This window comes from Sphaerodactylus townsendi, unplaced genomic scaffold, assembly GCF_021028975.2.
Source record: "Sphaerodactylus townsendi isolate TG3544 unplaced genomic scaffold, MPM_Stown_v2.3 scaffold_1487, whole genome shotgun sequence".
In the NCBI taxonomy this organism is placed as follows: domain Eukaryota; kingdom Metazoa; phylum Chordata; class Lepidosauria; order Squamata; family Sphaerodactylidae; genus Sphaerodactylus; species Sphaerodactylus townsendi.
The window spans coordinates 1-10,418 of NW_025950054.1; the positions used below are offsets into that span (position 1 = coordinate 1).

Genomic DNA, 10,418 nt, shown 5'->3' on the forward strand with positions numbered 1-10,418 from the left:
TTCAAGAAACTAAAGGATGACCCTTCGGGGTTCCAATATACTATATGTATCATGTAGGAATGAGATATACAGTATTATAGAACTAGATTTGCTTGCCAATTTAATGTACCACAAGGGCATGCTTGTTCATACCCTATTACGTTCTTAGTGCGTTTATTTCTATTGTCTGTCTATGTCTCTTTTTGCATTTTGAACAATGAAACATTTATTATCCAGAAAACACATCCCTTTGCTACGCCTCGGTTAATTATCAAAACATTTTATGTCTCGCTAGTGTAATGTTCGAGTAGAGCAGAGTCAGCGTGGTGCAGTGGTTAAGAACTGGGTTCGATTCTCTGCTACTTCACATGAGTGACGTGACTCTTCTGTGATGACCCGGATTTATTTCCCCGTTCCTACACATGAAGCCTGCTGGGTGACCTCAAGTCAGGCACAGTTCTCTCAAAACTCTCTCAGCCCGACCAACCTCACAAAATATCTGTTAAGAGGAGGGGAAGGGAAAGGACTTTGTAAGCTGTTTGGAGACTCCTTACAGGACAGAAAGGCGGGTTATAAATTAGAACTCCTCTTCCCTTTCTTCCTTTGTAGCTCAAGGCAGCTTACGATCACAGTTAAAAATATTTTGCTGTAAACAGCAAGCCCCCACGTTTTCTTTCCTTCCTTCTCTCAGAAGATGCCCGCAATTTAAACTTCTTAAAAAGCTCTTGAAAACTGCCAGGGCCTTCTTCAAGAATGGCCCCTTCACCAGGGAAGAAGAGTTTGGATTTATAGCCCACTTTTCTCTACCCTGAGAGTTTCTGACTATAAGGAGAGCCGAAATGCAAAATAAATAAATAAATAAGCCCTAGAAAGTTACCTGTTCCGTCGACAGCAGCTGTTATATGGCGCGGTTTTCAGTAAAGCATTCTGGGCAATTTTCTTGGTTTGCAGGAGCAAAGGAGCCGGGCCTGGGGAAACCTAGAGAAAAGAAACACACCCATCGTGATCTGGCATGAAAATTAATCTGAGAGTCGGGGTGTGTGTGTGTGTAGTGGTTAAGAGCAGGTGGATTCTAATCTGGAGAACCGGGTTTGATTCCCCACTCCTCCACCTGAGTGGTGGAGGCTTATCCGGTGAACCAGATGTGTTTCCGGACTGTTCCTCTTCTTCTGAAATGGCTCGGCTTTATATTGGGAGGTGGGGCAGACTCTATAAAAGCAAACTGACACATGGAATTGGCTGTCTGGCCAGGACCAGAGAGGAGCAGGAAGCCATAGAAGCACAAGCAACGCACACTTTATGCTCCCGTTTTTAAACTGAGGTGGTTTCATGCTTTTGCCTCAACAGGGTAGACTGCAATTGCTGGGTCATGTGACCCTGAATGGGAAGAAGGTTTCTCCCTCTGGGGGAGGGCGGCTATTCAATCCAGTGAATGAATGAATGAATGAATGAATGAATGAATGAATGAATGAATGAATGAATGCCATGAGTGTCAAACTTTTCTCTCTTTCTCACAATACTAGAACCAGGGGGCATTCATTGAAAATACTGGGGGGAAGAATTAGGACTAATAAAAGGAAACACTTCTTCACGCAACGTGTGATTGGTGTTTGGAATATGCTGCCACAGGAGGTGGTGATGGCCACTCACCTGGATAGCTTCAAAAGGGGCTTGGACAGGTTTATGGAGGAGAAGTCGATCTATGGCTACCAATCTTGATCCTCCTTGATCTGAGGTTGCAAAGGCCTTAACAGACCAGGTGATCGGGAGCAACAGCCGCAGAAGGCCATTGCTTTCACATCCTGCAGGTGAGCTCCCAAAGGCATCTGGGGGGCCACTGCGAGTAGCAGAGAGCTGGACTAGATGGACTCTGGTCTGATCCAGCTGGCTTGGGAGCAGCAGTGGAGTAGTGGCTAAGAGCAGTGGCTAAGAGCAGGTGCACTCTGATCTGGAGGAACCGGGTTTGATTCCCAGCTCTGCCGCCTGAGCTGTGGAGGCTTATCTGGGGAATTCAGATTAGCCTGTACACTCCCACACATGCCAGCTGGGTGATCTTGGGCTAGTCACAGCTTCTCGGAGCTCTCTCAGCCCCACCCACCTCACAGGGTGTTTGTTGTGAGGGGGGAAGGGCAAGGAGATTGTCAGCCCCTTTGAGTCTCCTACAGGAGAGAAAGGGGGGATATAAATCCAAACTCTTCTTCTTCTTCTCTTCTATGTTCTTATGAATGAGGGCCAGCCGAGCTGCGTGGGGAACAAACAGGAAACAGCAGGAATACAGCAAAGGACACCAGAGACTTGGTACTCCATACAGGATGGTCTGGATCAGAAGGAAACTACAAAGCAAGTGAATTCTAAGAAAGCCGGGCTCCCACTTGTAAGCGCAAGAAAAGGTTAACAGAGGCAGGCACCGTTCTTTCCCCTGCACAACAGTCTGGAATCGGCCAGTGAAGTCTTTCCCTGTTATATTTCCATAACTAGAAACTCTTCACCTGTGGATTTCTGACTGCGACACAGCTGGGAAAAACCGCAGTAGCGCCAGGAAGCGCCCAAGACCCACCTGGGCGCCAGTTTCTTCTGCCCGGAGGTAGGCCTCATGATGGCGTTTCCACACTTCGTCTTCAAGGGACCGCTTCTTCCCGTAGAACTTCTGCAAGCCTAGCAAAGAAAGGGACAGGAGGTGGGAGAAAGACGTTCGAGCGGCACGCTGGATTGTGTGCGGCCCTGGGTTCCAATCTTGGCTCAGCCAAGGACTTTGTGGGTTACCCTCCCTCTGTCTCTGTGCTACGTGCAGGCATAGGGCTTTAAAAGACTTACTGGTGAGGTGCTTCTTGCCAGATCGATGGACCGTGAGCATGTTGAGAGTGTCAAATACGGGCCTGTGGAAGCACACGGTGCAGGCGTATCTACAAGGAGAGAGAACGAGGGAAAGGAACACATTCAGGAGGTGGTCCTCAACAGAAATGTGGCTTCCGCATGACGGCAGCAATGACAACATGTAGGATTCTCCACCCTTTCGACCACATCCCTTGTAGGGTACGAAGGTGTAACGGAGATGCCTGTTTGGCTTACCTGCATGAGTAGTGTCTGCTCAATTGGCAGCAGCAGAGTACTGTCAGCTCAACTGGCGGAATGCCATGAGCTGAATGAGAGCTTAGTACAGAATTCCAGATTTCACCTGGTGGGGCGGCGTAAGTCGGTTTTAGTTCAAAAGGGCTACTGCATTTAGAAGGGTCAGGGCTGTTGGCCACTGGTATCGCAGCATGGTGGAGTCTCCTTCTTTGGAGGTTTTTAAACAGAGGCTGGGTGGCCATCTGTCAGGAGTGCGAAGAAGAAGAAGAAGAGAAGAAGAGTTTGGATTTATATCCCCCCTTTCTCTCCTGCAGGTAAGTCAAAGGGGCTTACAATCTCCTTGCCCTTCCCCCCCTCATAACAAACACCCTGTGAGGTAGGTGGGGTTCAGAGAGCTCAGAAGAACTGTGACTAGCCCAAGGTCACCCAGCTGGCATGTGTGGGAGTGCACAGGCTAATCTGAATTCCCCAGACAAGCCTCCACAGCTCAGGCGGCAGAGCGGGGAATCAAACCCGGTTCCTCCAGATTAGAGTACACCTGCTCTTAACCACTATGCCACTGCTGCTCCTTTAATTGTGTGTTGCTGCATGGCAGGGGGTCGGACTGGGTGGCCCTTGTGGTCTCTTCCAACTCTATGATTATATGATTCCTAGATCTACACTTGTCGCTTCCTGGCAATTCTAGGACTAGACAGAAACTCCACGGTCATTACTTCCTATAAAGAGATGAAGCTATTTTTTTTCCTTTTAGTCTCCCACAATGTTGCTTCCCCTGCAACCCCTCGCTGTTTTTAAGGCACTGCCTGATAACTGCAATGACGTGGTCGGAGAAGAATGAAATAAACAGTATAATCATCTAATAAGTGAAATTGGGGGGAGGGGGATGGCTGCCTCAGATTTTTCACAGATAATTAAAAGTGGCCACCTTATTCCCAACACAAAAACCCCTCTCTTACAAACCCATTCAGCCAAACTTCTCCTCTTCTTTTTGTTTATTTCAGAAACATCCCGATGCCACAAAGTTTAATCTGTACCCAGCCAAACATGCATTCTTTCTCCCCCCACCCCTTTTGGAATATTCTAATTTACAATTCTCATAAAAATTTCAGTGAGGACCGTTGAAAAAGAAGCAACCTAGAGATTTGGGGGTAGAGCCTGGTGAGGCCAGGGACCTCTGTGGGGTACAAGGTCATAGAGACCACCCATCAAAGAATCCATTTTAATCATAGAATCATAGAGTTGGGAGAGACCCCCAGGGGCCATCCAGTCCAACCCCCTGCAATGCAGGAACACACAATCAAAACACTCCCGACATATGCTCATCCAGCCTCTGTTTAAAAACCTCCAAAGAAGGAGACTCCACCGTGCTTAAAGGTAGTGCATTCCACCATTGAACAGCCCTGACTGTCAGGAAGTTTTCCCTGATGTTTAGAAGAAGAGTTTGGATTTATATCCCCCCTTTCTCTCCTGCAGGAGACTCAAAGGGGCTTACAATCTCCTTGCCCTTCCCCATTCACAACAAACACCCTGTGAGGTGGGTGGGGCTGAGAGAGCTCCGAGAAGCTGTGACTAGCCCAAGGTCACCCAGCTGGCATGTGTGGGAGTGCACAAGCTAATCTGGTTCCCCAGATAAGCCTCCACAGCTCAGGCGGCAGAGCGGGGAATCAAACCTGGTTCCTCCAGATTAGATACACGAGCTCTTAACCTCCTACACCACTGCTGGAATCTCTTTTCCTTCACCTTGAACCCGTTACTCCGGGTCCTAGTCTCTGGAGCAGCAGAAAACCAACTTGCTTCCTCACCAACATGGCATCCCTTCAAGTATTTAAGCATAGCTATCGTGTCCCCCCTTAACCCTCGCTTCTCCAGACTAAACATCCCCAGCTCCCTAAGCCTCTTAGTAGGGCATGGATTCCAGACCTTTTCTCAAGGTGTTCTGTTGCCTGGAGATAGGCAGTAATTCTGGGGCATTCCGAGGCCTCACCTGGAGGCTGGCAATCCTCGGTCTAGGGCAGTGATGGCGAACCTATGGCACAGGTGCCAGAGGTGGCACCCAGAGCCCTTTCTGTGGGCACACGTGCACAGAGTTCATCATGTGGGGGGGCGGTGGAAAATTACCCCCCCCCCCCATACTCACATCTAGGCTAGCCTGGGCACAATCCTTTACCTGGGAGTAAGCTCGGTTGCTGGCAATGGAGTTTGCTTCTGAGTAAACCCTCCTAAGGTCGTGATTCACCCATTTGAAGCGTTGCACGGTTGCTTCACCAAGCTTACTCCTGAGTAACGTGCGCCTCGGAGCCAACCGTTTTTTCCAAACTAAAACCTCGGTATTCAGGTTAAATTGCCGTCTTGGCACTTTGCGATGAATAAGTGGGTTTGGGGTTGCAATTTGGGCACTCGGTCTCGAAAAGGTTTGCCATCACTGGTCTGGGGCCTCCAGTCGCTGATCACTACAGCAGCTCGGCAACCCCCCCTTAAACTACCCGCCAGCATCCGTTGGCATGCTGAACAAACAACCAAGGTTAGGTCCGACTGTCCCCGGCTCTGACCTGCCGTCCCTCAGGAGCAAGGCTTCATCCTCCGGAATGTAATGAGCCAGAAGATCGGCAACTCTTCTTTTCTGGGAAGAAAGAAGAAGAAGAAGAGAGTTTGGGTTTATATCCCCCCTTTCTCTCCTGCAGGAGACTCAAAGGGGCTGACAATCTCCTTACCCTTCCCCCCTCACAACAAACACCGTGTGAGGTGGGTGGGGCTGAGAGAGCTCCAAAGAACTGTGACTAGCCCAAGGGCACCCAGCTGGTGTGTGTGGGAGTGTACAAGCTAATCTAGTTCCCCAGGTAAGCCTCCACAGCTCCAGTGGCAGAGCGGGGAATCAAACCCAGCTCTCCAGATTAGAGAGCACCTGCTCTTAGCCACTATGCCACTGGGTACCCTCCAAAGGAACCGTTTACTCCAGGGAAACTGTGTGTGGTGAAGGGACTGATTTTGTAGTCTGGAGGCCAGTTGAAATCCTAGGAGATTTCCAGGTCTCACCTGGAGGTTGGCATCCTTGTGGCCAAGAATAATTTCTCCATCCTTAAAGATCCGAGTGAGCATGAGCAGAGTGCACAGCCTATTGATCTCTGTTTGGGGAGGGGAGGGAACTTAGTGTGGTATAATTCCACAGAGACCCCCTTCCAAAGTAGCCATTTCCTCAATGGGATCTTATCTCTGTAGTCTGAAGACCAGTTGCAACAGAGGGAGATCTCCAGGCCCTGACTGGAGGTTGGCAACGCTCTCTCTGTGCAACGGGGCTTCCAAGCCCCTGTGGCCATGGGGGGGGATTGGGGGGGTCGGTTTGCAGAGGTGGTCTGGGAAATTCCTGGAGATTTTATTTATTTGTTTATTTATGGAACTCTTTGACCACTCTCCCCCAAAGGGCTCAGGGGGATGAACAACAATAAAAAGCAGTAAAATCACAATTTAAAATACAATATAGAAGAAGAAGAGTTTGGATTTATATCCCCCTTTCTCTCTTGCAGGAGACTCAAAGGGGCTGACAATCTCCTTGCCCTTCCTCCCTCACAACAAACACCCTGTGAGGTAGGTGGGGCTGAGTAAGCTCCCAAGAAGCTGTGACTAGCCCAAGGTCACCCAGCTGGCGTGTGTTGGGAGTGCACAGGCTAATCTGAATTCCCCAGAGAAGCCTCCACAGCTCAGGCGGCAGAGCTGGGAATCAAACCCAGTTCTTCCGGATTAGATACACGAGCTCCTAACCTCCTACGCCACTGCTGCTCCCAAATATATTTGGGATGGAGCCTGAAGAGGACAGGGACCTCAGTGGCATAGGATGCCAAAGCGCCCCACCACCCCCCACCACCCCGAGCAGGGAAACTGCTCTCTGGAGCCTGGGGCTGTAATTTTGGGGGGATCCCCAGGTCCCAGAGTTGGAGGTTCGAAGCAGCCATGGTCTCAAGGGGGACAGACTCCTGTTTCATGGAGATCAGTTGTAATTCCGTGGCCCAACTCCAGGCGGGCAATGCTGGGCTTGGCAGCAACCTCAGGGTGACCTGATGCCACCCCACGGGCATGGCTCACCCAGGAGGCCAGTGGGATAGACTGCAGCTAGAGCTTCCGCCTAGGGGGAGGGGAGGGGTCATCAGGTCTTGGCCCACCCAGAAGGGAGGGGAGGGGGCTGTCGTCAGGTCTTGGCCACCCACCCTGGGGAGGAAGGGGAGAGAGGAGGAAGGGACTCATCAACTGGTCAAGGCAGACCCACCCTGGGGGGAGGGAGGGGCTGATGGGAAATGGACACCTGGAGGGGCAGCTTTGGACCCTCCCCCCACCCCCCACCTTCCAAATCTGCCGTCTCTTCCCAGCCCTCTGCAAGCTGGAGATCAGTCGCAATTCCGGGAGATGTCTGGGATCTGCTAAGGAGGTTGGCAACCGCGGAGGGTGAAGCCCCTTGCCCCCCCCCCGCCCCTCCCGCTCACCTTGAGCACGTGGAGCTGGCTGGGGTCGTCTCCCTCCCTCTTGAACGACATACTGGCCCCGGGGGCGGCTGGTCCTCCAGGACTACGGCTCCCGGCATGCCCCGGGCTCCCGACCACCTGCAGAGACTACATTTCCCAGCTGGCCTCTGGGCCAGAGTCTTGTTTAGCGCGTCTTCTGCCACCCTGGAAGAGACTACATTTCCCATCATGCTCCTCGCTAGGCTGCTGCCTCCTTTGGCCCAGCTCCCCTAGCGGGAGGGAGGAGTTCCTGCACTTGGAGTCGCCCGGCGAGGATGTTTTTATTTCCCACGTTCACTAGTGCAGGGGTCTTCAAACTATGGCCCTCCAGATGTTCGTGGACTACAATTCCCATCAGCCCCTGCAAGCATGGCCAAGTGGTAGGGCTCATGGGAATTGTAGTCTATGAACATCTGGAGGGCCATAGTTTGAAGACCCCTGCACTAGTGCAAAGGCTTGTGGGTGTGTCGTCGTCCCCCCAAGACCTCCCCGTGGGTGGGGGGGTGGGGGTGGGGTCCGGTCTCTTGCAGCCACCTCCGACAGGGCACTTTAAAGCGCGCTTCGGCTGCAAATTGAAATACAGCAGACCTGGGGATCAGGAGCGAGTCCGGATTACCGTATTGACGCGAAAAGGAGGCCATCCGGAGTTTAAAACGCCTTCCTTAAAAGCCACGTGCGTGTCCAAAGAAGTTTATTATTGGGCATCCCTGCATGGAAAAGTATGATTTCCCCCCTTCCCACCATTCCCCCCCCCAACTGTGCATTCGAGTAAATACGGTAAAACAGAGACCAGAAGAGAGGGGGTCTTTTTTGCAAAGTCCCAAATGTTGCAAAGTCCCAACATCAAAGCCCCAAACCCAGACATTTTGCAACTGGGCTCCCCCCCCTCCCCCGCAGCAGTTTGTTTTTCTGTGCCCAGTCACAAGACTACGACCCCCATCATCCTCCTGGGGGGAGAAGAGTCCTTTGGCATGGGGCATGATGGGAAATGTAGTCCCCCAGCCATTCATGACTTGGAGGGGGCCGCGGTGGGTGTGCATGTCATGCATTTCCCTCTGGAGGAGCCGGGGAGAGAGAGAGACAACCCCTCCTATCAGAAGGGCTGCAGGATGAAGATGGAGTAAACAGGGCCCAGCGGAGACTACAACTCCCAGAAGCCTGTGCGCGCGGGTGGGCGGGGCGCGACTGTTCGGCTGTCTAGCTAGATTCGCAGCAGTTGGGCTGTCCGGGGAGGGGGTTTCTACTGGATCAGGGTGCTTTTGAAGGAGGATCCCTTGCTTGGGCTTTGGAGGAAGGAAGTTGGGGGATCCCCTGACGTCACAAGGACGGGGACCCCCCTCCCCTCCCCTTTCAGAAAGTGGCAGCTAAGTTTCCAGGGGCTTTGTGGGGAGAGGGGTCTTGGGGGACCTGCAAAGAGGAAGGCAGCCCTACAGATGGGCACCTTGGGATGGGGTCAGCAGTGGGATGATACCCTAGAGGCCACCCTTCAGTGGTCAAAGTAAAAGGGGCACCGTAGCCTTTTGGGGGGGGGGATGTCCTCCCCTTCCAAGCAACCCTCCCCAGGTGGGGCAGGCCTCCTGCAGGGGAGCCGGACCAGATCCTACGGCAGCCTGGTGAAGTCCCTCAGCTCCCCGGCCCGGGAGAGGCGCATCGAGCACAGCCTGGAACCCGGGGACACCTTGGCAGGTCTGGCGGTGAAGTATGGGGTCACGGTGAGTCTCTTGGGGCTGTGGCAGTATTGACAGCAGGGGGGTTGTGGAGAGGTTGGTGTGGGGCCGGCTGTGAACCAGGGAGCTCAGTTCGGCTACAACACATTCTTTTAAAAATTATATGATATGTATGATAAATGTGTACACACGACTCTGGGATTTGGGGAATGGATTGACTGGGGTCAAATGGGATTCCAGTGCTGTGGAAGATTCCAGTGCTGTGGAACCCCTGCACCCAGGATAGAATCACAGGATCATAGAGTTGGAAGAGACCACCAGGGCCACAAGACCACAAAGTCCAACGCCCTGCCATGAAGGCACACACAATCAAAACACTCTCATCCAGCCTCTGTTTGAAAATCTCCAAAAAAGGAGACTCCACCAATCTCCGAGGCTGCAGATTCCGCTATCGAACGGCCCTTGTAGTCAGGAAGTTCTTCCTAATGTTTAGGTGGAATCTCTTTTCGTTCACCTTGAATCCATTACTCCGTGTCTTAGTCTCTGAGGCAGCAGAAAACAAGCTTGCTCCCTCTTCAACATGACATCCCTTCAAATATCTAAACATGGCTATCATGTCACTTCTTAACCTTCACTTCTCCAGACTAAACATACCCAGCTCCCTAGGGTGGTCTATTAAATTTAATTAATAATAATAATAATAACAATAACAACTCTCCTCATGGGGCATGGACTCCAGATCTTTTACCATTTTGGTTGCCCTCCTCTGGACCCGTTCCAGCTTCTCAATATTCTTCTTAAATTGCGGTGCCCAGAACTGGACACAGTATTCCAGATGAGGACTGCAAAGACAGGCAAACCTCAAAATGGTTTGTGTGAACCCAATGCAGAGTGGCAGTTTTGGGTTTTCCAGTCTGTGTGGCTGTGGTCTGGTTGTTTTTGCTCCTAACAGTTTGCCCGCATCTATGGCTGGCGTCTTCAGAGGCAGGTCACAGTAAGACGAATGTCATTTTTCAGTAAGAGAAGCACATTTTACTGTGACATGCCTCTGAAAATAAGAACCAGAGTCCATCTAGTCCAGGGGTAGGGAACCTGCGGCTCTCCAGATGTTCAGGAAATACAATTCCCATCAGCCCCGGCCAGCATGGCCAATTGGCCATGCTGGCCAGGGCTGATGGGAATTGTAGTTCCTGAACATCTGGAGAGCCGCAGG

The 10,418-nt window shown here is 51.7% G+C and overlaps 1 protein-coding gene across 1 annotated transcript; it reads right to left on the minus strand.

The window, feature by feature from the left end:
- Positions 1-856: 856 nt before the first annotated feature.
- Positions 857-7,659, minus strand: LOC125424923 (sodium channel modifier 1-like; the record flags this gene model as incomplete). The annotated part of the gene is made up of 5 exons (XM_048482358.1): positions 7,521-7,659; positions 5,598-5,668; positions 2,794-2,882; positions 2,537-2,634; positions 857-957 (listed from the first exon to the last, which is right to left on the minus strand). Coding segments are annotated over exons 1-5 (410 nt in total), but the record flags the coding sequence as incomplete, so codon positions are not given.
- Positions 7,660-10,418: the final 2,759 nt, after the last annotated feature.